General features: G+C 57.5%; 1 protein-coding gene across 5 annotated transcripts in view; it reads left to right on the top strand.

The window, feature by feature from the left end:
• Positions 1 to 23,919, top strand: part of SH2D3C (SH2 domain containing 3C) — a 28,774-nt gene extending 4,855 nt beyond the window's left edge. For 2 of the 5 annotated variants that reach the window (XM_081103095.1, XM_081103091.1), the window contains 10 exons: positions 7,852 to 7,891; positions 13,713 to 13,841; positions 15,549 to 16,003; positions 17,133 to 17,257; positions 18,466 to 19,001; positions 20,201 to 20,316; positions 20,753 to 20,924; positions 21,654 to 21,765; positions 22,138 to 22,344; positions 23,284 to 23,919. In XM_081103095.1, coding sequence (XP_080959221.1) covers positions 7,852 to 7,891; positions 13,713 to 13,841; positions 15,549 to 16,003; positions 17,133 to 17,257; positions 18,466 to 19,001; positions 20,201 to 20,316; positions 20,753 to 20,924; positions 21,654 to 21,765; positions 22,138 to 22,344; positions 23,284 to 23,459 — 2,068 coding nt within the window. In that variant the 3' untranslated portion in view covers positions 23,460 to 23,919. Of the gene's footprint in view, positions 1 to 3,698; positions 3,972 to 7,851; positions 7,892 to 10,897; positions 11,095 to 13,712; positions 13,842 to 15,548; positions 16,004 to 17,132; positions 17,258 to 18,465; positions 19,002 to 20,200; positions 20,317 to 20,752; positions 20,925 to 21,653; positions 21,766 to 22,137; positions 22,345 to 23,283 lie in introns of those variants that run through there. The other 3 variants (XM_081103094.1, XM_081103092.1, XM_081103093.1) reach the window with 3 other exon arrangements.
• Positions 23,920 to 24,901: the final 982 nt, after the last annotated feature.

Here is a 24,901-nt window from a genome sequence, read left to right as displayed (position 1 = left end):
GAGGAAAGAGAGGGTTACTGTGCCCAGTTTGGCACAGCAGCAAAGATCAGAACCAGGGTTTAACGCCACCTTCCTGCCTGTGCCCTTAAAGGGTGGGCAACCCATTCCTCTCCAGCAGGGCTGTTGGGAAACCTTGGCAATGCCAAGTCTAGGACCCAGCCTTCCTCCCCTGCGGCAGGCAGGAGCCTGGTGGTCCTGGCAGTGCCTCTGGCATCAAGCATGGCCTAAAGCTGTCAGAGAAATCGACCCTCCCTCACCCTCTAATCATCTGGAGTGTCCAGGGGGCCAGAGGGGTGGGTTTGACGGTCAGACTGAGCCCTCCTGTGTCCTGGGACCCAGTGTCCCACGCTGCCTTTCAGCCAAGGAGGAGGCCAGGAATTGCTGGACGTTTTCAGGAGCCCCTGAAGCCCGGGCCTGTACACCGGAGTCAGGCGCACTGCTCGCCCTGCCCTCCTCTGGGCCTCCGTCTCCCCAGAAGCCCAGATGGGCCTGCGATGGTTTCTGAGGATCCATCCAACCACGGAGGAAGGCATTTGAGAACTGTCGCTGAGCAAGACTGGGGCCTCGTTCCCGTAGGGGGTCCCCAGGGGGTGTTTCCAGTGGCTGCCCAGAGAGCAGCCTAAACCGGTTGTCCCTCCCCCTCCCCTGGGGAGGCAGGGTGCACCTGGAGCAGAAGGAAGGAAGGGGAAGAGGTGAGGCTGCAGGGGTTTCCTGGTGCCCAGTTCCCTGTTGAGATCATGGGATGAGGAGGGAGAAGGGAGGAGGGAGGGGCCAACAACACCGGGTATGAAGCGCCTTTAGGAGAGTGTCAGCCTGGCCTGCCCCGACCCCAGCACCCTCTGCAGGGAAGTAGCCCGACCAGAGACCCCTGACACCCTTCCCTCTCAGTCCATGTTCCGGAGGAGGAAGCCGAGGGAGGCTCCCAACAGCCCACACCCACACAGGAATCATCAGGCCAGGGCACCAGCAGAGTGATGGAGATCTGGCTCATCACTGGCCAGGCCCTGCCCGGAGCTCCCAATGGGCACGGTCTCCCACAGGGGCCCTAGGTGTGTGGGGGGGAGGGGGTGGAGGGATGGGGGGGCTCCTATTTGCCACATTTATCAGTGAGGAGCCTGAGGTTCAGAGAGGGGAGGGGGTGTTCCTGGGACTGCAGAGATGAACTGTCAGAGCCTAGATTTGACCCCAAGCCCAAGCCCTGAACCACGAGGCCAAGTAAAAGGCTCAAACCCTGTTTCTACCATTATTTCAAGTGACTTCCCATAACCCCCTGGAGAGAGATGTTAGGAGCCCAGTTTACAGACGAAGGCATTGAGGCTTTGTAAAGGTAACGACTTGCATGAGATCACACAGTTAGCTGAGTTGGAGTTTTAGTAATTTTAACATTTGCTGAGATGTAACTCTGCCCTAGACACTATTCTAGGTCCTGGGGAGACAGCAGTGGGCACAGCAGGCAAAACCCTGGGCTCCCGGAGCCCCCATTCCAGGGTGGGGGAGACAGACGATTAACGAGAAAGCGAGTTATACCGTCAGCGGAGAAAAGCGTCAGGAAGAGGGGTTTAAGTCGAGTAAGGGAATTGGTCGTGGGGGGAGTGGCTAGTGGTGGCAATTTAGGGAGGCCAGCTGGGAAACACTCCCTGAGGAAAGGACCTTAAACAAAGGAGATGAGGTAGCAGTCCCTCTTGCTATCTGGGGGAGCGCGTACCAGGCCAAAGGTCCCCAGGTGGGGCGTCCTTGGCATATTTAAGAACAAGGCGGGGGGGGTGGGGGGCTGGGGGAGAGGAGTGGGAGGGGGCAGGCTGGAGCGGACATGGGTTCAGGGACCATGAGGCCTGGCTGTGACTGTGCGGCCATTGCTGGCCTTGAGGCAGGAGGGCCCCACTGTGACTTGGGGTGACAAGGACCTCTCCTTTCAGTGGGGTCTGAATGCACTTCTACTCATGGTAAAGGTCCCACCCAAATGCCCTTTTCTCCGACCCAGAGACCCGACCCCTCCACCCCGTTCTAGGGCTGCTCAGAAGGAACCTGAGACTTGAGGAAGGTGGTACTCCATAGGGGACCCGGGCACCCTGTGTTGCCTGGACCCCAGCCCTGATGCCAGGCACTGAGAACAAGCCAGCTCCCCCCTTTCCTCCTGGAATGTTGATTCTGGTCCAAGAATTCCCAGTGCTCCCCAGAGTCCCACGACCCTCTCGGCCCTGCAGAGTGACGTCAGCCGCTGGCATCTGGTAGTGATTACCCACTGGGGGAGGGGGCGGCGGGGGCCCAGCCCGCTCAGCCTCCTCAGGCTCAGGGCGGCTGGTCCTTGTCTTCCGAAGGGGCCCAGCTGCTCCTGGCTCTCATTTCCTGTGGAGACTTTCTCACAGTCCTCGAGACCCCCAGACGCCTCGGGCTGTGGGAACTGTGCTGGGTCAGGAACGATGGACTGCCCCCGCCCCCAGCTGAGACAATCCCCCTAAACCCTCAGGGGGCCTGCTTGCAGCGTGCGCCACCTATGTCGGGGGGTGAGGGCTGGAGGACAGGGGTGGGATGTATCAGCAGCTCAGAGTCCCCCTGACTCTACATCCTTGAACTCAACTCCCCTCTCTGAGCCTCAGTTTCCCCATCTATAAACTGGGGAAATTAACAGCAGCTGCTTCTCAGGGTTGTTGTGGGGATTGGATGAGATGTGGCAGGTGGGACATTTACCCTGGGCTTGACCCAAGGAAGTACCAGAACGTGGGAGCCGCTCATACCGCCACGCCCAGGGTACAGAAGAGGAAATGAGGCCCGATGAGGGGCTTTGCCAGGGTCACACAGCTCCCCGCTCCCAGCCGAGGGCCCCCCCAGACCCCCAGCGGGTCTTCCCTCTGCACCCACATGCCCTTTCCTCTTTCTGACATCGGTTCTGGGCTCCGGTTTGGATGAAATCTCTGTCTTCGCCATCCCCTCCCCAGCTCCCCCTCCCCCCACCAGGAGCAGCCTCTGTTTCCTGGGGGGACCACCTCATGCAAGGGACAGCGCAGAGCCCACCCCGACCCAGTCTGCGCAGCCGTGTGTCCTGGGCCAGGTCCCCAGCTTCCTTTCCTCCCCTAGAACATGGGGCTTCCGGTCCCCGGCCTTCGGTCAGCATCCAGCGCTGCCTTCCCGTCTGCTCTTCTCCTGTACATTCTGAAACTCGGCAGCCTCGGAACTCAGTCCCTGGCTCTGCCCTCTTCTTACACGGCCGCCGCCCTCTCTGAGCTCCTGCCGGGAGCTCACCCCTGCCAAGGAGTCTGAGGGCGCAGAATGGCGGAGAAGAAGCAGGCTTGCCTCCAGGACAGGGTGGCCCATCTTAGAGGTGGAGGGGCAGGGCGGGCGCTAAAGCCAAGGGCCTTCCTGGCAGGAGACCCCAAAGGCCCACAGCAGGGTGTCCCTGGAGAGCCGGGGGGTTCTGCCCCAGATTGCTCTCAGCCCGGGGCCCTTAAAGCATGAGGAGCACAGAGCAGGGTTGCTTCTGGGCCAGGGCGGAGTGAAGGTCAAGGTGAAGGCAGGAAAGAATCTTGCTGCCCCAGGGCAGGATGGGAGATCTCGGGGAGGGGGCCTGGGCAGAGAGAGGAGCCACCGGGGCTGGGGAACCTCGCACCCTTCCCTCTCACAGGATCCCTGTGGCCCCTCAGGGAAGACAGTTCTAATGAGTCACTTTCACAGATGAGGACGTTGACCCTCAGAGAGGGGAAGGCAAAGGGAAAGCCAAGAAACAGGAGGCAGCGGCTGCGGAAGTCTCCACTCAGGGCCCTCTGAGCAGGCCTCCAGGCCCAAGGGGACAAACGAGGGGACAGACAGAGGGCAAAGCTGCCTGTGGGGGGGGGGGGGGCAGGATGGCGGCCCCTCCACTGCCTCTCCTCGGGGAGCCCGGGGGAGCCGGAGCCGTGCCCTTTCCTCTGGGCCAGGATGGAGGTCCTGAAGGTCATGTGACACTCAGACTTAAACCTGCATCAGGGGAATAAAAGGTAATTGGCTTTAATTACTGTTCATTAATCCAATTAACTAAGTTAATATATGCACCAAGTGGTATCAGTTATCAGAACAAATCAGTTAATATGGGCAATTAAAGGGGCTGGTTATTTAAATAATAAATGCAGCTGATTAATGGGACTGATTTAGCTCAATTGTCACTATTATTTATTAATTGATTTTACCACTAATATTAGAGGGGATGTGCCTTTTAAATCCATAAAATACGGAATAAGTTAATTAATGAATGGAGCCGAGTGTTTAGAAATGAAAGTTTTGATTCCTGGTTTGCTCGTTACAACAAGAGGGAGAACGTTCTAGAAATCTCCAAGCAAACTGAGACCTGAAGTCTAAGTAGGAATTTCCCTGGCCCTGAGGCAAAGAGGAGGCTCCAGGCAGAGGAAACAGCGTGGACGAAGGCCCTGAGGCTGGAGGGAGATGACTCTTGGGAGGATGTGTGCGGTGGCCAGAGAGCAAGGAAGCCTTAGAGGAGAGAGGATGGGGGCTGGCAGAGGGCCCTCCCAGGGCACGGAGCCACCGTGAGGACTAGACTTTACCCTTAGGTTGCAGGGGCTGCTGTGACCTTCATTCATTCATGAACATCTTTACGGGGTGCCTGGCGCTGCTGTGGGCAGGTGTCAACCCCTGCCCTTGGGGAGCTGAGGGCATAGTGAGAAGAGACAGTCAGCGCTTGAGTCAGGCCCACGGTCAGTCAGATGTGCTCTGGGGAGAACTGGGCAGGGCAGGGAGGTGGGAGCCTGGAGAAGGACACAGTTTTAGGTGGGTGGCCAGGGAAGGCCTCACTGAGAAGGGGGCGTTTTCGTAAAGACCTGCAGGTGGGAGGGGGAGCTCAGTGGAAATCGGGGGAGAAAGTATTCCAGCAGAGGGAACAGAAGGTGCAAAGGCCTGAGGTGGGGGTGAACTCCAGCCAGAAGCCCAGCATGGCCTGAGCAGGGTGGTCAGACTTGTGGGGGGAGGCGGGGAGGCTGTGAACGCTGTCATGAGAACTTTGGCTCTTACTCTCAGTGAAACCGGGGGCCACTCCTGTGGGTTGGAGCAGAGAAAAGCCATGATCTGACTGTTATTTTAACGGGACTGCTTGGGCTGCTTGGGGTGAGAACGAGCCACAGGCACAGACGGAGGCCTGTGAGGAGGTGGTGGCCACACTCTGAACAAGTGGCGGCAGTGGGTGTAAGCAGACATAGCCACCTTCTGTCTTGGAAATCCTGGAGTGCTGTAGAGTTGTGGGGGGAGGGGCGGGCAGGGGGCAGGCAATGGGGGCTGACTGCTGCCCAGGCCCTTAGCTTCCCGGGCCTCTGCCCTGAGCACCCCCATTGCCCTGGGCACCCCATCCCACCTGACCCCTCCTGCAGCCTTCCCTCCCCAAGGCTCCTCTCCCGCCCACAGCCTGAGGGGAAGCAGACAGGAAGCTGGAGGAAGTGCTGGGGTGATCCCAGTGTCCTGGCCAATCTGTTCCCACCAGTCGAAGGATTTCCGGGCTTGAATGGCCGGAAACACTGGAATGGGATGCCTCACCCGGGAAGAGCAGTGGATGTAAGCAGGGCAGGGGTCCCCCGTCATTGGACAGAGAGGACCCGAGAAGCCTGCTGTGGCCGGGCTGCAGCCTGAGGGACTATAGTTAAAGGAAGGACCTTACAGGAGGGAAGGTGAGCAGCAGAGACTATAGAACAGCGGTTCTCAACCTGTGGGTCGCGACCCCTTTGGGGGTCGAACGACCCTTTCACAGGGGTCGCCTAAGACCATCCTGCATATCAGATATTTACATTATGATTCATAACAGTAGCAACATTACAGTTATGAAGTAGCAACGAAAATAATTTTATGGTTGGGGGTCACCATAACACGAGGAACTGTATTAAAGGGTCGCGGCATTAGGAAGGTTGAGAACCACTGCTATAGAATGCTGCAAAGAGGAGGGCTGTCAGGCTGCTGCACAGCGAGAAGCCCCCTGGCCTCAGGAATGCTGCCCTGGGAACACATACCTTAACCACTATTATTTTTGTAAGCTCAGATTTTTTGGTTTTGTTATGTTTTAAATCTATTTTATTAAAATTACTACATTTAAATTTAAATATTGCACTTCTGTATGTGAGGGAGCAGTTCCCCAATGTTCAAGCTTCCTCCCTATTCTGCAGTTGGGAATAGACGCCGAGGCCTGTGTCAGCTAGAGAAGCAGGGCCCTGCCTGGCAGAATTCATAATCATGATAGTGGTTACATTGCTTGAGAGTTAGTATTCATGCATTCCTTTAAGCAATAAAGATTCCTTGAGCTCCTACTGAATGCAGGGCACTAGGCTGAGGGCTGGAGTCTCAACAATGAATAAGACAAAGTGGAGGTGTCAGGTAATTAACAGTCAACAAGTAACTGTCAAGTGGTCATTTCAGGCAGGAGTTGATGTGGGGAAACATAAAGCAGGGCAGAAGGGACAGCAAGTGCAAAGGCCCTGTGGCAAGAATGAGCTTGGCGGGGAGGCCAATGTGCTGGGGTGGGAGGAGGGTCAGAATGAGTGAGAAGGCATGTGGGCCGGGGTTGGCAAGATGGGTGGTTGGGCACCTCCAGGCCACACAGGGCCCTAGAGATTGGGGAGCATAAACCCAGTTTATGCCTATTTTTCGAGCATGATAATGGCACTCTACTCTCACAGGGGGAGAAGCATTCTGGATGATAAATGACGTGGCCAGCCATCTGCAGGCCATGGAGGAGGGTTCAGATTTTGTTCTGAGAGATGGGAGGGTCGGGGTGGTGTGTGTTCCTGATCTGCTTAGGTTTTCAGCCTAGTGCCGGCTGGTGGTGGAGGGGAAGCTGACCGAGGGGTGTGAGAGCCAGCCAGTGAGAAGGCTCAGGTGGGGCAGGGCTAACACATGGAGAGACATGGTCAGGATCTATTCTGGAAGGAGACCGCAGGATTTCCTGGTGGCTGGGTGTGGAGTGTGAGTGAGAGAGGAGGCACAGATGACCGGAGGTTCTTGGCCAAACAAAGCAACGAGAAGAATGAAGCTGACACTAACTGATCTGGGAAGTGGGTGTGGGCGCAGGGCGTGGCGCAGGGGGACCCAGCGGGCCTGGTTCGGATGTGGCAAGGTCAGGATGACAGCAGACATCCAGGAGGAGATGCCACAGGCAGCTGGGTTTATGAGTCCCGTGTCGCAGGGACAGGTCCGGGCTGTATCAGAGGAGGGATGTCATTGCAGGCCAGGGCCTGGGGGGAGCGACTCACCGTGGCCCTCATGAGGAAGGAGATGTTTGTTTAGCACCAGGAAAAACAGACACCCTGGTCTCTGGCCCCTTCAGGCCCCATCCTGGCCCCATCCTGGCCCCATCCTGGCCACCCGGATCAATTCCTCAGTGACTGTTCCAGCAGTGGCACCAGAGTCCTAGGCAGCCACTGGGGGTGGGGGGCGGGGGTCACTCCGCACTGGGGACCAGTGCAGGGCAGGAGGAGAAGAGGCTGAGGCCCAGCCTGGGGCCTCCAACTGCTCCAGCCAGGGCAGGGTGGAGGGAGAGCAGGGGGGTGGGGGTGAGGGGTAGGCAGAGCCTACAGCGGGGTGAAGACAGTGACCAGGAACAGGCCTGTGTTAAGCACCAAACATTCATCAGCTTCTTAAGTCCACACGACAACCCGATGAGGCAGCGGCCCCATTCACAGGAAGCCAGGCTCAGAGAGGTGCAGGGGTTTGCCCAGGGCCCCACAGCTAGAGAGCGAGGAGCAGCCAGGCCAGCAGATTCCAGGAAGCGCTCTCGGCTGCAGTGCCCCTCGGCCTTCAGGATGAGTCCTCTGGCCGGTGCTGGCACCAGGCAGGCAGCCGGGGAGCCAGGAAGGGCTGGGGACACTCACCTCTCTTCTTTCCCTCCAGGGCTGCTGGAGAGCCGGAGGCTGGCGGGGACTACGTGAAGGTAGGAGGGGCTGGGCAGGGGACACTGGAGGGAGGGCTCAGAGCTGGTCCACGAAGGGCAAAATCATTTCCTGAGCCTTTTTAGGAGCCAGATCTCACTGTCTGTCCCCAGGAGGAAGGGGCCTAGGGGTTGGGGCAACATCTGGGTCTGGTTTCCTTCCCAGCATCTTCTTCCCATGGGTGCCATCATTCTGTCCTGCCCCCCCACTCAGGACATCCCAATGCTTGTGACCAGCAGACCTCACCCACTGCCGTCTGGACAGCACCCCAAGGGTGCCTCTATGCAAAGGCCATACTCCAGTCCCGCCCAGTTTCTGCGCATGTGCTGGTGCTGGGAGGTGGGAGCAGGGAAGAATGACTCTTCATCATTACAGACACGTTGATCACAAGCTGAATATGTTCTGGGAGCTGGGAATGTTGAAAATGCAGTTTTGAAATGATGGTAACAACAATAATCCGACATAACATTTTGAGTGCCTACTGTGCGCAGAGCCCTGTGCTGGCTGCTGGCACTGGAAGGAGACAGTTTTGAGCTCTTGGCATGAATGAGGTCTTACTTCTTCCTCATCACTGGGCAGTGAGGCCTTCCTGTGGCCACTTACAGATGGGAAACTTGAGACCCAGAGAAGTGCAGTGACTTGCTCATAGCCACATAGCTACTGGGCGGGAAAGGGGGGGGGGCAATGGATGGGGCTAGGATTGCCATCCAAGTTTACCTAATGCCAAGACCATGGACAAAGCCCTTGACCTTCCACCTCAGGAGCACCCACCCTCGTCCAGGGCTCCTGCTGAGACAGAACCACAGCAGAGGGCGAGGAGCACCAGGCCCTGTGCTCAAAGGGCTCCTGGTCCGTGTTGGGACCAGGCAGAACCACACAATGGTTCAGGCTTGTGTTTTGTGATCTGGCAGCTTCTAATTTTAGTCCCGGATCTGCCACTTATTTGCCACATGACGGGGTGTGTGCATGCGACTTCTCTGAGCCTCGGTGTCCGCCTCTGTGAAATGGGATAACAGTGGCACCTCCAACCCAGAGTTACTATGGGCTCAATGAAGGAGCCGGGCCTGAAACAGAGCAGGCTGGCCTGGCTCCTGGCCCCAGGGACACCCATCACCTGAGACGCTGCCTGTACAGTTCTGTGTAAGTGATGAGTGATGAGGCAGTACGGAACGTGCTCGGATTGCTGTCCCCCACCCTCACCAGAAGGCTCATGTAAGAAGCACTGGAGCTCCAGAAGTAGGGGATGACTTTCAGCTCAGGAGCTGGGAGGGGGGATCAAGGAAGGCTCTCTGGAGGAGGCGACATTGAATCCAAGCCATTGCAGTTGATCAGGAACATTCACTAACATCCTCTCCCCGAAAGAAAGGCTGGAAAGGAGAGAATGGTCAGCAGAGATGGGTGGCAGAGAGGTCCAGGCAGAGGCAAGAGTGTGGGCAAGGTCAGAGAGAAGCTGGGCGAGCCCGGGAAGGGCAGCTCAAGGCTGCAGCAAGGGACTGCACCCCGGCTCCTCACCCAGAGCGTTACCCCTCAGGGAACAGAAGCCCCGGGAGAAGCAGCACAAAGCCAGTTGGCAGCACACGGGGGCGTAGTTCAGCACCCCGCAAGCCCAGCTTCTGGAAAGACAGTGAGATCCCCATCGCTGACGGTGGCGAGATCCCCGTGAGGATGATAAGTTTTGTATTTTTCTTATAGTTTATGGTGCTAAAAAATTAATTAAAATTATTACAAAAGAAATTATAGCTGTGCGCTGAAACTGATCCAGTGGTTCTCAACCTTCTGGCCCTTTAAATACAGTTCCTCATATTGTGACCCAACCATAAAATAATTTTTGTTGCTACTTCATAACTGTCATGTTGCTACTGTTATGAATTGTCATGTAAATATCTGAGATGCAGGGTGGTCTTAGGCGACCCCTGTGAAAGGGTCGTTCGACCGCCAAAGGGGTCGCGACCCACAGGTTGAGAACCGCTGGATTAAACTGTCTCCTTAAGGATGAAGTCAGAGGGATGTTAGCTTTAGCCTCAGACGAGGGTGGAATCAATAGTTTCCAAAAGCCCGTTTCTGCCCCGAGGTTCTCAGCTTCCAGGACCCCCGGATTCTCAGACCAGGGAGTGGGTACTTCATCGAAGGCAAGGATTCTAGCGTTCCAAGGCCGCACAACCCCAAGTTCCACACTCAGAGCGGCCGATGTGTTCACAGAAAACACTCACATACAAGGGAGGCCCAGAGAGGTGGCTGAGGTCGCCCTGCCTGTCCCAAGGGTGTGAACCCAGTAATGACTCCCTTTGCACCGAAGACCCTGTCATTCTAGGACAGAAAGTCCGGATTCTGACTCGGGGATGGGAAATAACCGCGTGCATTTATTGAGTACTTACTTTAGGCCTGGCCGGTGCTCACAAGAGTTCTGTGAGGTCAGCACAGGTATGTTTTGCAGATGACTACATCTGGGCTCCAAGGGAAGGGCCTGGTGGGCTGGGGGCGGGACTACAGCTAGTTGAACCCAGGTGGGTGCCCTAACCATTGAGCTACTGGCTCTCTGCACCCCAGCGGCTGCTGTCAGCCGACCATCCTGTGATTTTCAGCAGAGTCCTTGATTCCAAATCAGAGATGAGAACTCCTGGGCTCTGGGAGGTTTTCTTCTGAGGCCACAAAGGATTTCGTTAACCACATACAGGAATTTTTCCAGCTTTGGATAGGATTTAATTCAAAGTCTCTGCCTGCTCAGGGTCGGTGAGGGGTGCAGCGAGTGCGGGAGGCAGGAGCGCCCTCGCCGGCCCAGGGGCTCCCACCCCATCCCACTATCCCTCGTGATGGCCCCTTGTCAGGTCCTCTGCGGCGCATCCCCCTCTCCAGGCAGCCCGGGCGCTCGGGGCTGGAGCGCGTGGGGGCGAGAGGGGGGGCGAGGGGCGGGCGGAGGGAGGAACAATGGCCCCCTCCCCTCCCGGGCCGGCTGGAGGGTGGGGTCTCCCCGCCCCGCCTCCCTGCTCCTCCCCCGACTAGGCGATGAGGTAATCGCGCCGCTGAGAAGCACGCTCAGCCGGTGCCCAGCCCGGTCAGTCCCGCGCCCCTGCCCCGCCGGCCGCCGCCCCCTGCACCGTCCGGGTCCCGGCTGCCCGGCCCCACCATGACCGAGCGCTGCAGCCTGTGGAGCGCCCTGTCGGCCGCCGCTTGCTGCTTCTACCGAGGCTCCTTCGTGCAGGTGCAGGTGAGGGGCGGCTTGGCCCCGCCAGGCGCTCGGGGCAGGGACGCCAGCCTCGCCGTCCCGCCCGGGAGCCGCAGCCCCGCGATGCCGCGCCGGTCCGGCCGGGCAGGGTCGAGGGCTGTAGGAGGGAGCGGGGTCATCCCCGCGTCACCTCTGGGAGCTCCTAGGGGTGAGCGTCCAGCTGCCACCCCCGGGACTCGGGACTGTGGGGGCTGCTGTTCCGGCCCTGCCTTCTCCGCAGGAGGGAGCTGGCGGGGGCACGGGGTGTCAGGAGTTGGGGTCCCGGTGTCCTGCTGGTCCTCCGCGCGCACTCGGGTCCCGGAGGCTGACCCGACAGCCTGGCTCCCCATTGTACCGGGCGCTGGGCTGGGGTCAGGAGCGCTGTGAGGGGCGGGAGGCGGAGAGGGTGCTGCGGTGTCGGGAGCTGGGGCCTGGGCGCCCGCCGCCCCCTGCACTCTGCGTGGGCTGGGCGCGCTCCGGGCGCGGGGCTCTCGGCTCAGCTGGCCGGCAGTGCGGGAGGACCTGGTGGCGCTGAAAGGGTTAAACGGAAGGGGGTGGAGGGGAGGACCCGAACCCCGCCTCTCTGCGGAGCATCCTCTGGGATGGCTTTGCTCGGGGTTGAGAGACTAGGGGAACTAGAAGGGCCTGGTGGGCGCCGGCTGGTGGGAAGAGGCTCTGAACCGGGGTCTCCGCGCTTTTGCCTCCCGGGTCCCTGGGGGACGCCGGCGCATCACCTCTGCGCTCCCCGGGCTCACACACGCTCCGAGCCCGCCTGAACGACGGCCGCGGCTGAGCGCAGCATCCCGGCGCCGGCCAATCAGGCACGCGCAGGCCGGGAGGCGGTGAGATCATCTCCAGCCAATAGCAGGGCGCTGAGCATCGGGGATGCTGCATTCGCGCCCCAGCCCTCCCCCTCCCGGGAGCTGGGGACCCCCGGGTGGAGGGTGAGGTGGAGGGCACAGGGGCCTTAGGGCTCCCCACCTTCGGGTGTGCGGGAGGTCCCCCCAGGTTCTCCCAGACTATTGATTATGGCTGGGAAAGTGGAGCCCAGTCTTCCACCCCCATTGACGGATGAGACTACCCAGGCCCAGAGAGGGAAAGTAATTGACTCAAGGTCACACAGTGGCAGGCAGAGTCTTGGGGCCAGGGTCTTTCGCACACAGCCCCCTCCCCTTTGCCCCATGTTCCTCTTGCTCCAGATGTGGTACTGGGGCTAGTTCTCAGTTGGATGCTCTTTGTCAAGGAGAAGGACCCCAAAAGGCCTGTGTCCGCTTCCCTCCTCAGGGTGTGGTGTGGTATAAGGAGTAGGTGCTCCTGGGGGAGACTGCCCCCTGGGCCAAAGCCAGGCCCTTTAGTGCCACCCTCACCAGACCTGCATCTGGCTAGCTCTGGGCTAGATCTGTCAGTCCTGGAGCAGTCATTGTCGGAGCCTGGAGTTGGGGGAAGGAGGAGGAAGCAATGTCACATGTCCTCACTGTGAGAAGGATGTCTGTGGTCTAGCCACAGTACTCTGGAGCAGCGGTCACCAACCGGTGGTCCGCGTACCACTGGTGGTCAGTGAGGTCCGAAAGGTTGGCGACCGCTGCTCTGGAGTATTGTCTCCTTTCACCCTTGCAACTTGGTGAGGCAGATTTTATCATCATACCCATCAAACGAGGCCCAGAGAACTCACATGGCACAGCGAGGATTGGGCTGGGCTCTGTGGTGGGGGTGCACCTGACAGAAAGGCTCCCCTCCCATTTCCCTTAGGTCTCCAACCCCAGTCACAGTCACCAGGAAACCAGGACTCTCCCCCTTCGGGCAGGTGGAAGGGGAGAGTCCTGGGCATTATCTCCAGTGAGTGACCTTGGGCTTCCCTGCTGGGGTGCCGTTTCCCCATCGGGCAAGAATTGCTTGAGATGGAAAGGAGGAAAGGGCCTTGGGGATCCTAAAGGACAACACAGATTTGTGTGTGTGTGTTTGGGGGGGGCTCGGCTCCCCTATTTACAGCTGCCTCTTTTGCCATTCTACTGTATAATTCACCATCCCAGAATGTTTCTTTGTCCATCCAGCCCTGTTTCGGTCCATGCCTTTGCCAGGGCACCTGCTGCCTTACCTCCCAGATCTACCCGTAGCACTCCTCCCTCCCCGCACTTCAGGATCAGTTGGTTGTCCTTGGTGCATAACAAGCGTTCTGTTATTGCCATCTCGCCCATGAAGGCTTCCTAGACCTCCCCACCTCGCCCAGACTTCATCTTCCTTCTGAAAACCTGCGCGCTCTTTGCCGCTGTCCAGTACTGTGGTGCTGACCGCAGTCTACTCAAGTGCTCCCGTGGCTTTTTCTCTCCTCTTAGCTTAGACTAGGGGCTTCCTGAGGACATAGCCTGGGTTGCTTATTGCCTCACTTACTTACCCACGGCACATAGCAGAGGGCATGCAACACAGTAGGCACGGTTTGGTGGAATTAACTGTGATTTCTTTACTTCTGCCAGGACAGGGACTCCTGGGTGAGGACCTTGCTGGCACCTGTGCCTAAGAGCTCCCAGGGTCCCAGGATGAAAGGGTTCACCTGGTGTAGGATTGGGAGGGGGAGAAGACACAGGGCTTTGGATTGGTTGCCAATTCTTGCTGTCTCCGCCCAGTTTTCCAAGGAGAAGTATATCCTGGACTCATCGCCTGAGAAACTTCACAAGGAGTTGGAGGAAGAACTCAAACTCAGCAGTACAGATCTCCGCAGCCACGCCTGGTACCATGGCCGCATCCCCCGAGAGGTGAGTGGGCTCGGAGCTGGGGCCTCATCTCTAGACCCTTCCCCCATTGCTCAGCCAGCCCTAGCCCAGAGAGGCTCTGACTTAGCGTGTGGTGGGTTCAATCACAGGGGACTACTGGGATGGGGTCTAACTATGCCATTTACTGACTGTGCAACCTTGAACACGTCACTTGACCTCTCTGAGCCTGAGTTTCTTCATCTATAAAATGGAGGATAATAAGAGTACCTACCTCACAGGGCTGTTGTGAGAATTAGATCACATAATTCAGGTAAAGTGCTTAGCATGATGTCTGACATACAGCGAGCTCAATGAACATTGTTCTTTGTTGTTGTTTTTTTTTTGTTTTTTTTTAAAAATATATTTTATTGATTTTTTACAGAGAGGAAGGGAGAGAGTTAGAAACATCGATGAGAGAGAAACATCGATCAGCTGCCTCCTGCACATCTCCCACTGGGGAGGTGTCCGCAACCCAGGTACATGCCCTTGACCGGAATCGAACCCGGGACCTTTCAGTCCGCAAGCTCTATCCACTGAGCCAAACCGGTTTTGGCTGTTGTTGTTTTTTTTTAATGTTATAGGGTTTGTACATCAGCCTCCTGTGTGTTTGGTTAGCGAGTACCAGTCCTTAGGCTACTCAGTTTTGGCAAAGTTGAGCTTCTAGGCCAGCAGTCGCCAACCGGTAGTCCGCGGACCATGGGTAGTCCGTGGGTTCCGAAAGGCTGGCGACCGTTGGTTTAAGGAAACGTTTGGAGCAGCGGTCGCCAACTGGTGGTCTGCGGACCACTGGTGGTCCGTGAGTTCCGAAACATTGGCGACCGCTGTTCTGAGCTGAGGCTCAGACTGGGGCAGATGGTCCCCTGTTTCCTCTCTCAATCGCACTGTAAATCTTTGTCAAGAATCAACTCTGCCAGGCCTTGTGCTGGGCTCCAAGGAGGCAGAGGAAGCAGGGGGGCTGGTGGTCCAGGGCAGGCGCTGACAGGAGGCAGTCAGAGCCCAGAGGGAGAAGTGCAAGAATGAAGTGCCTAGCGGGGAATGTGGGGGAGCCTCGAGGAGGGGCCATTGTGAGATGGATAGGAGTTCGCCGGGTGGGCAGGGTGGGCAGGATGGTCCAGGCAGAGAAAGCAGTGGGAGGGTACCCAGATATGCCAGGGCCTGGACTGTGTGGAGGAGCGAGGATTGGGAGTTCAGTCTGCCCAGCGTGAGCCCTGAGGAGGTGTAGGTGTGAGACCTGAGTTCCCCAGACCCCCTGTTCCTGTGACTTCATCCAGGGTCTTTTGGCCTGCCTCTGTGCCCCTGTGTCCCTGTGCCTCTGTGCCCCTGTGCCCCTGTGCCCCTGTGCCTCTGTGCCCCTGTGGCCCTGTGGCCCTGTGCCTCTGTGCCCCTGTGCCTCTGTGCCCCTGTGGCCCTGTGGCCCTGTGCCCCTGTGCCCCTGTGCCTCTGGGCCCCTGTGCCTCTGTGGCCCCCTCTGCATCCACGTCATTGAGTCCCCTCCCAAGAGTCAAATATCTCTGTCCACTATGTCCCCAAGACCCCAGGTCTGACCCTCTCCCCCTGCTCTGCCCCACCTGCCCCTGCCCCCCCGCCCCCTACCCCCTGCCCGTGCTCCCCTGCCCCCTTGCCCCCTGCCCCCCTGCCCCTGAACCCTGCCCCCCTGCCCCCCTGCCCCCTGCCCCCTGCCCCTGACCCTCCTGACCATCCACCCTGCAGGTGTCCGAGACCCTGGTGCAGCGCAACGGTGACTTTCTCATCCGGGACTCGCTCACCAGCCTGGGCGACTATGTGCTCACCTGCCGCTGGCGCAACCAGGCCTTGCACTTCAAGATCAACAAGGTGGTGGTGAAGGCGGGCGAGAGCTACACCCACATCCAGTACCTGTTCGAGCAGGAGAGCTTCGACCACGTGCCCGCCCTCGTGCGGTACCACGTGGGCAGCCGCAAGGCTGTGTCGGAGCAGAGCGGTGCCATCATCTACTGCCCCGTCAACCGCACCTTCCCGCTGCGCTACCTGGAGGCCTGCTATGGGCTGGGCCAGGGCGGGGGCAAGGCTGCCGGGCCCGCCAGCCCCGCGGGCCCCAAGGGCAGCCACATGAAGCGGCGCAGCGTCACCATGACCGATGGGCTCACCGCCGACAAGGTCACCCGCAGCGATGGCTGCCCCACCAGGTAAGCAAGGACCCTAATTCTGCCTCAGTCTCCCCGTTTGTCAAGTGGGCGTGTCAGTCATGAGCGCGCTGGTGAGAAAGGGGAGGGCGGGCACACTGACCTGGGGAATGACTGCCCTGGAGCCTTAGTGTGGCACACGGCTCACTCAGCCCCCTGGGGGGCAGGCCTGGTTCCTGCCCCTCCCTCCCACCTGCCCCTTTCCCCCCTCCCCCCCTCCCCCCTACCTCTCCCTCCCCACCTGCCCTCCCGCTCCACCTAGCTAGGCCAAGGCAGGCATCAGAGTGGAGGGCTTTGCTGTGCAAACCACCACACAGGGAATGGAATCTGGATGAGACACCATTGCCCCTGGGGCTGGGTGAGACCAGGCCTGGTCCCAGGAGCAGCCACAGCAGCGAATCATCCCCGGGGCCTCCTGGGCACCTAGCCTGTGCCGAGTGCTCTCCCTGCTCATATCTTCAACTCCGGTCGCCCTGGGTGGTGGCTCCTGTCCATTCCCCACTTGATGGAGGAGGAAATAGGCCCAGAAAGGGGCAGCAGCTCGCTAGTGAGTGGTGACAGATTCAAACCCAGGTCTGCGCATCCAGTCAGTGCTCCTAATTCCTGTGGCTTCCCTGGCTGTTTGCAGAGACCAGCTGTTCTGAGCCACTAGCACTTGGACGGGTCTCATCTCCCTGGGCCCGGCTGGGCGCTGCCCGCCAAGGAATTGATGGTTGGATACCCTGCGGCAGCAGCCACTTGGCCTGTGGTTTGGAAGCAGTGACTGTAATGGTGCCAAGAGCCACAGGCCCTGTGTGCCCAGGCATCTAGCAGAGTGTGGGAGGAGGGCCCCGCTTGGTCGGCCTGACTCCCCTGGGCTTCTCATGCTTCCCTCTAACCCCATCCCCCGACAGTTGTCCGAGCTGGGGGCAAGGTCCCCAGAAAAGAGAGCATGTGCGCAGGCTGCGGCCGGCAGAAGCCGTCCTCCTCGGGGCTGTTTTTGTACCTGCTCATTGGGAGGTTGGGCTTGATCATCACCAAGCCTTCTCTGCCTCTGAAGTTCAGTAGTTCTGGGCTGGAAGCGGAGGTGGGGTCCTAAGGTTGGCTGAGGGCCCAACTGCACTCTCTGTTCACGAAGATGTCTGCTCCACAGCACAGCGCTGCCCCACCCCCGGGAATCCATCCGCAACTGTGCGCTCAGCATGGACCAGATCCCAGACCTGCACTCGCCTATGTCCCCCATCTCTGAGAGCCCCAGCTCCCCCGCCTACAGTACCGGTATGGCCAGCGGCGGGCAGAGGGGCCAGTGGGGGGATCTGGTGACAATGATTGTGTGTGTGCACATGCTTTTGATGAGTTCTGTTACTGCGTGTGATTATGTGCTTTTCTACCTCTTTCCTGAGAGCTAGGCCCTGTAAAAATTTACTCTAAGAACCTGCTAGCAGAGCTATTTTTTAAAAATACATTTCTTTATTGATTTCAGAGAGGAAGGAAGAGAGAGATAGAAACATCAATGATGAGAGAGAATCATCAATCGGCTGCCTCCTGCATGCCCCCCACTGGGGATCGAGCCCGCAACCCAGGCATGTGCCCTTGGCTGGAATCGAACCTGGGATGAAACTCTATCCACTGAGCCAAGCCGGCTAGAGCAGAGCTATTGATGTTGACATACAAACAGTTCCACAGCTTGCTCATTGCAGTGGTTTGAGTCCCTAAACACGGGCCAGAAACTTTGTCATAACTATCCCCCTTCAAATCAACAGGCCTGAGTGTGAAAGTTAAAATCCCTTGTCAGAAATGATCAATTGGACAATTTCTAAGCAACATGGTAGACGCAAGTACCCAGGAGCCAGGTTCTACCCAGCTCTCCCGCTTGCTGGCTGGGCGACCTGGGACAGGTCAGCTCACCTCTCTGAGCCTCAGTTCTCTCACCTGCAGAACAAGGATCATAAAAGTACTTACTTCACAGGATACTGAGTACTTACTTCACAGGATACTATGGACCAATGTGCCAAGAAGGATCTCGCAGGCAGCAAGGGCTCAATTAGATCACCTGTAATTTTGATGATGGTTTTACTGTTGTTGACCAGTGTATCTCCAACATATCGCCAGCTCCTGGCACACAGGAACTCACTAAACCATCATTACTAATCCACCGAGAAATAATTCCACGTGGCTCCCTGAACTCCAGCAAGTGCTTAGCTTCCCTGAGTCGCTGAAATCCCCCCCCCCACCTCCCCCCTCCCAGCCCCATGCTTCCCCAAGGCTGCTGCAGCTTAGGGTGGGCGTGTGCAGACCCCTGGGGGCCAGTGATGGCCAAGCCTCGCTGAGGGCTGTGCCTTTTGCTGGCGCCCGCTGGGCCTGGGCTGTGTTGGAAGCAGGGTGTCCCCTGTAGGGTAGATGGAGGCTGTCCTTCGGGAAGGGGGTGGGGGCACGGCCCTGGGTGGAGCCATGGTAACCAGTGCTCTCCTCTTCTCTTCCTGCAGTGACCCGTGGTCATGCCACCCCCGCAGCCCCCTCGGCCACAGTGCTGCCCGCCTCCCCGGTCACCCGCCGCTCCAGCGAACCCCAGCTGTGTCCCGGAAGTGCCCCAAAGCCCCCTGGGGAGTTGGACAAGGGCCCTTACGCCAGTCCCTCCCACACCCTCTGCAAGGCCTCCCCCTCACCATCGCTCAGCAGCTACAGCGACCCGGACTCTGGCCACTACTGCCAGCTCCAGCCTCCTGTCCGCGGCAGCCGTGAGTGGGCAGCAGCTGAGGCCTCCAGCCGGCAGGGCAAGAGCTACGGAGAGAGGCTAAAGGAACTGTCAGAAAATGGGGCCCCCGACGGGGACTGGGGCAGGGCCTTCACAGTCCCCATCATAGAAGCCACCTCTTCCTTCAACCCAGCCACCTTCCAGTCACTACTGATCCCCAAGGATAACCGGCCCCTGGAGGTGGGCCTCCTGCGCAGGGTCAAGGAGCTGCTGGCAGAGGTGGACGCCCGCACGTTGGCTCAGCATGTCACCAAGGTTGACTGCCTGGTAGGTGCTCGGTGCACCCTGGGACAGGGGCAGCACCCCGGCCCCTGGCTTTAGGACTGGGATCAGGGTAGTGAGGAGCTGGCCCCTAAATTCCCCAAACATAGCCAGTGGGCCTGGATTCTGGCTTCATGGCTGTCCTTTACTTGCTGTGTGACTCTGGGCTGATCACTTTGCCTCTCTGGGCCTCCATTTTCCCCTTTTAAAAAAGTTGGCCTGGCCTGTGGGGCTCGGTTGGTTGGGTGTCATTCTGTGCACCAAGGAGTTGCAGGTTTGAAGGGTTGATTCCCGGTCAGAGCCCATGCCCAGGTTTTGTGTTTGGTCCCGATGGGGGGCGTGAAGGAGGCAGCTGATTGGTGGTTCACTCTCACATGGATGCTTCTCTCTCTCCTCTCCCTTCCTCTCTCTCTTAAAAAAACAACAACAAACAAAACCAATAGAAATGTTAAAAAATAAATTTATAGAGACTTAAAAAAAGCAAAAAGCAAGATACTGCTTCCTCCAGATGTCAGCTTGGCACTGGAACTGGGCAGTCCTGAAACCCAGTGGTGTCTGACTTCGCTGTTTGAGTCTGGCTAAAGTCCGGGGCTGGTCCAGGGAATGTAAATGACCCGATTCCCCGCCCCCACACCCCCTGGTGGACAAAATAAGCAAAACTCATTACCTGAGCCCGTAAGTTGTCGGAGCCCAGAGTGTTTGCTGTGAATGAATCTTTGCTCATCTCAGAACCCCAGCTATCTCTGCACCTCACTTCCTCCCTCTGAAGTTTGGGGTGCACTGGTTACTGGGTCGCACTGGTCTCCAAGCTCAGGAAGCAAGAAGAGAGAGTGCAGGGGTGTTCTATGACGAGCACTAAGGTGTGAAGGGAGCAGCCCTGGGTTCTAGGCCCTGTGTGTGACATTGGACTGACCTTTTCTCTCCTTGGGACTCAGGTTGGCCTCTGGAATAAGGCAGTCCTTGGTCCTTAACCTTAACTGAGTATTTAACACGTCAGGCACCTCTGGGCATTTTCCCATTTATCCCTCATCTCGCAGATGAGGAAGAGAAGGCTCATTTGCTCCACCGCAGAGGGTTAGCAGTAGAGCTGGAATTCAAATCCGGCCTCCCAGCCAGGCTGCCCTCCTAGATAAAGCTTTCTGACTCCCAGATGGCTTGGGCCAGCCAAGACAGGAAATTAATCAGCCCTCTGGGCGTCCTTGCAGGTTGCTAGGATACTGGGCGTTACCAAGGAGATGCAGACCCTAATGGGAGTCCGCTGGGGCATGGAGCTGCTCACCCTCCCCCATGGCCGGCAGCTACGTCTAGACCTGCTGGAAAGGTAAGGGAAACACCCCCCACCCCCCAGCACACACACCCCGCCCCCATGCTGGGGGACTCTCGTCCTTTTGCTTTGGCCAGCTGGCCAATCACAGTCTCTCAGCCTGGCTCCCAGGGGTTGTGGCCACGCCCCCTATCCCACTGACCAAGTGCAACTTGTCATTCTTTGGCTCCAAGCAATTCTGGTTTCTCAAAGTCCCAGTCCTTTAGGGATTCACCTTTGCATCCTCCTGACCAATCATAGTCCATGAATCTTTGCTCCGCCCATCAGCTCTCTCACTCTGGCCACGCCCCCTGACCTCGTGGACTCTACTACCTCCCAGATTGGGCTTTGCTCTCTACCCACTCAGTGCCTAACCCCTGGCAGTGGCAGGAACCCTGCCCCCACCCCTGGTCCCGCCCTTGGTCCCGCCCCCCTGACCTGGCCTCTGCGACAGGTTCCACACCATGTCCATCATGCTGGCTGTGGACATCCTGGGCTGCACCGGCTCTGCTGAGGAGCGAGCAGCGCTTCTGCACAAGACCATCCAGCTGGCCGCCGAGCTTCGGGGGACCATGGGCAACATGTTCAGCTTCGCTGCGGTCATGGGCGCCCTGGATATGGCCCAGGTACGGAGGGGCCCTGGCAGAGCGGGGTCAGGGGGACTGTCGCCCTGGGCTGGTTTCCTCGGGATGGCTGTGTAGTGATTCCGGGAGAACTCAGCAGCCCTGGGGAAAGGGCACCTGGAAGAGAGGGTTCTCTAAGAGCTGACCTGCTCCGACACCAAGTCTGCCCACCTGTAACATGCATGCGGTGCATATAGGAGTATCAGTCATTTAGTGAGCACTTACTGTGCGCTGGGTGCTAGTGCTACACTAAGTATTTTACAAGCACGGATTCCTCAAAACAATCTCGAGGTAAATGTCTGTATTGTCCCCATTTTACTGATGGAGAAATTGAGGCAGAGCAGTACTTGCCTAAGGTCACACAGTCAGAGGCTGAAAAAGTTGGGATTAGAACCAGGTCTGTCTTAATTTCATAGCCCAAACCTCATCCACACTGCACCTCCTCTCCTATGCCTAGTAAATAGGAACAGTGGGGTCCTGCAGGCCGTGGTTCAGCTCCCAGCTCTACCACTTATTTTTGGAATGACCTTGGGCAAGTCATTCCCTTCTCTGAGCCTTAGTGTGCTCATCTGTAAAATGGGTTGTGGGAGGGCTTCATGAGGGCTTAGCACCGTCCCTGATACATGAATGGTGATCATAATAACCGCACATCTGGGCATCCACTCGGCAGGGCGGCCTGTGGCCCTTGCTGGCCGCTTTCCCGGCTGGTCGCTCACAGTCTGGTCTCCCCAGATTGCCCGGCTGGAGCAGACATGGATGACTCTGCGACAGCGACACACGGAGGGTGCCATCCTCTACGAGAAGAAGCTCAAGCCGTTTCTCAAGAGCCTCAATGAGGGCAAAGGTACCCCCCGCCCCCCCGCCCATGTTGCTGTGTGACCTTGCACAGGTTTCAACCCTCTCTGGGCCCGGCAAGACCTTTCGGTGTGGAAGATGATGAGAGCTTGACTGAGCTCTATGCGAGCTATTCCTGCACTCTGCACCTGGCAACTGTCAGCCCCGTCCAGGCGTGGCCCTTGGGGCCCGGCCGAGGGTGCGATAGATTTAGTTGAAAGAATCTGAAAGGAAGGTCTGTCCAGGAGTCAGGAGCCCCGTGGGTTTTCTGGGACCTCAGGCAGGCCCCGCCCTTTCCCCTTCTGTGTCTCAGTTTCTGGGGCCACAGTGGGCAGTGGGGCCCTCCAGGGTCTCTAAGAGCCTGCTGTCTCCCTCCTTGCAGAAGGCCCGCCGCTGAGCAACACCACATTTCCTCATGTCCTGCCGCTCATCACTCTGCTGGAGTGTGACACGGCCCCGGCCGAGGGTCCGGAGCCCTGGGGTGGCACGGAGCACGGCGTGGAGGTGGTGCTGGCCCACCTGGAGGCTGCCCGCACGGTGGCGCGCCACGGAGGCCTGTACCACACCAACGCCCAGGCCAAGCTGCAGGGTGAGTCCTCCGCGCCTGGGCCTCCCTCCGCTTGCTTCGCTCTCCCCTTCCCTCCAGATGTTCATTCCCATTGTCCACTCCTCCTTCCTGCCCTGTCTCCCTGACTCATTTTCCTCATCCCTTTTCTCCCTCTCTCATCATTTCAACAAGCAATTGTTAGTGGCAGGCACCAGGTAGACACAGGTGAGTCAAAGAGCATCAGAGCTGTGTGTCTGAGCTTCTCTGAGCTTCAGTTTTCTCGTCTGTGAAGTGGGTGTTCTAGCAGGCCCGCTTTACAAGGTTGTTTGCAAAGTGCTATGCCTGGGGGCCTGGGGCTGAGACAGACCTGCCCTGCCTTCCAGGAGCTCTTAGCCCAGTCGAAAGGTAGAACTCTCATGAAAGGAGCAGAGACAGTGTCTTCAGACGATCCATCTTTTACTGCTTTAGGCATTATTTAGTCATACAAGTTTACTATAGACAAATTGGAAATGAAAGCCGAGCAAAAACAAGCTAAAAAAGTCACCCACAATTACCCAGAGGTAAATGCTGTGAGCATTCCAGTGCATGTCTTTCCTTTTTCTTCTTCAGAAAGAAAAAAAAAAACTCACAAAAACACGTTTTTTGCACTGACTTACAAAATGTATATACGTTTCTTAGGAAAAATTTTGGAACTTGCAGAAAAACACAAAAAGGAAAAGAAAAGGCACTCAAGTCCACCCCCCCCCATTAACATTAATATTTTATCTTCCAGTCATTTTAAAATTATATGTTGTAAATAGTAGGGCAAAGACTAGGTACTAAACTGTGAGGCCATGTCCATCAATAAACCTTGCTGAATCCCTGGCAGGGCTGGGGGAGGTGTCCCTTGGAGGGGGCCCTGAGGGATGTGGTGGCTCCTGCGAGAGCCCCAGCCTCCCTAGCTGCGTGGTGGTCCCCTAACCCCTGTGCCCCGCCCTGCAGGGTTTCAGGCCCAGCCCGAGCTCCTGGAGGTGTTCAGCACGGAGTTCCAGATGCGCCTCCTCTGGGGCAGTCAGGGCGCCAGCAGCAGCCAGGCCCGGCGCTATGAGAAGTTTGACAAGGTTCTCACCGCCCTGTCCCACAAACTGGAGCCTGCCATCCGCTCCAGCGAGCTGTGACCCCCGTGGACCCTTCCCCTCTGCAGCTACGGGCAGCATCCGGGACAGAGGGGCACAGACCTTTCTCCAGAGCACCCCAGGGACACTGTGACCAGCCCAAGAATGTACCGGACTCCACACCAAGATCTCCCTTGCGCCCCCGGGGTCCTGCGTGGATTCTGGGCTCCGTCCCACCTGCTACCTGCTCACCAGGTCTCCCTTCAGGAAGAACCAGGATCCCTGTTCCTCCCTGCAGCTCTGCCTCTCCCCGTCCTGCTCAGGTGCCCTGTGTTTGAGCCATGGGAGGCTCCTCACGCCTCCTCCCTCTCCTCCAGGCATCTGCTCCCCACCGACACCAAGGCCTCCATCTGGCTGTAAATAAGTCTCCGTTCTGTAAATAGATGTACAGAAGCCATGCTCTTTCTTTCATATAATAAACTTTTATGTCTCTTTTTTCTGTCTCCCAGGAGGCCCTAAGGTGGAAGGAAGCATCTTTTCTCAGGCGAAAGGGGAAAAAATTCATTTCACAAATATTTATTTAGCACCTGGGACATTCCAGATTGTACCAGGAGCTGGAGTTACTGCTAATGCTGAACCCCAGTCCCTGCCTGGAGGAAATCACAGCCAGTGGGGGAGATAAACAGCTGATTTCAACCAGTGGGAGAAATTCTGACCTGCCCCCCTCCTCCTCCACTCCCTGCCCCCGGGAAGCCATAGCAAAGGTTCCCCAAATGCACCGTGAGGGATCCCAGATATGTGGGATGGAAGGGCTTTTTGAAATCTAGGAATCTACCTCTCTGAGAACCCGAGAACTGTGACCTGGGTCACAGCAGTGGAATGAGGGAGGCTGGAACTTGGGTGTCCTGACTGGAGTTGTCTTCTCTCCTCAATAACGGAAACTACTAAGCTTCAGGCTTTGAAAGGTGGCCTCAGAAGTGGTGTGTGTGTGCGTGTGTGTGTGTGTGTGTGTGTGTGTGTGGAGTGGGGTAGGTAATCTTTGAAAAGGGACATGAACACGGTTGTCTTGATTCTATAGGTGGGAGGGGTAGACCCTGTGGACCAGGCAGAGCCCTGCCAGGATGGAACTCTGGGGAGCCCATTCACTGAGTGTGAAGCATATGGGGTCCTTTCTGTTCTGAATCCCTTGACAGAGAGGCTGGGTAACACAGTGCATTAGATCTTTGGCGGCAGCCAGACTTGGGTTCAATTCTATTGTTTACTAGCTGAGTAACCATGGACATCAGGCTTAACCTCTCAGGTTCCCATTTCTACCTCAATAAAATGGGAACGATAACAGAATCAATCTCTTAGGATTGGTGTTGAGGCAGTTAGTGCATAGTAGTTGCTAGGTAAGGAACCACTATGTTTTATGCATGATGGATTGTCAATGGTCATTTATTGATTACTTTAATCCAAAACACTTTATGTGCCTGTACCTCATTGAAATATCACCATTTTTCTGT

The sequence above is a fragment of the Myotis nattereri genome (genome assembly GCF_964212035.1).
Source record: "Myotis nattereri genome assembly, chromosome: 12".
Classification (NCBI taxonomy): domain Eukaryota; kingdom Metazoa; phylum Chordata; class Mammalia; order Chiroptera; family Vespertilionidae; genus Myotis; species Myotis nattereri.
Note: the sequence above shows the minus strand (reverse complement) of the source record. Positions and strands in the feature narration are given on the sequence as shown.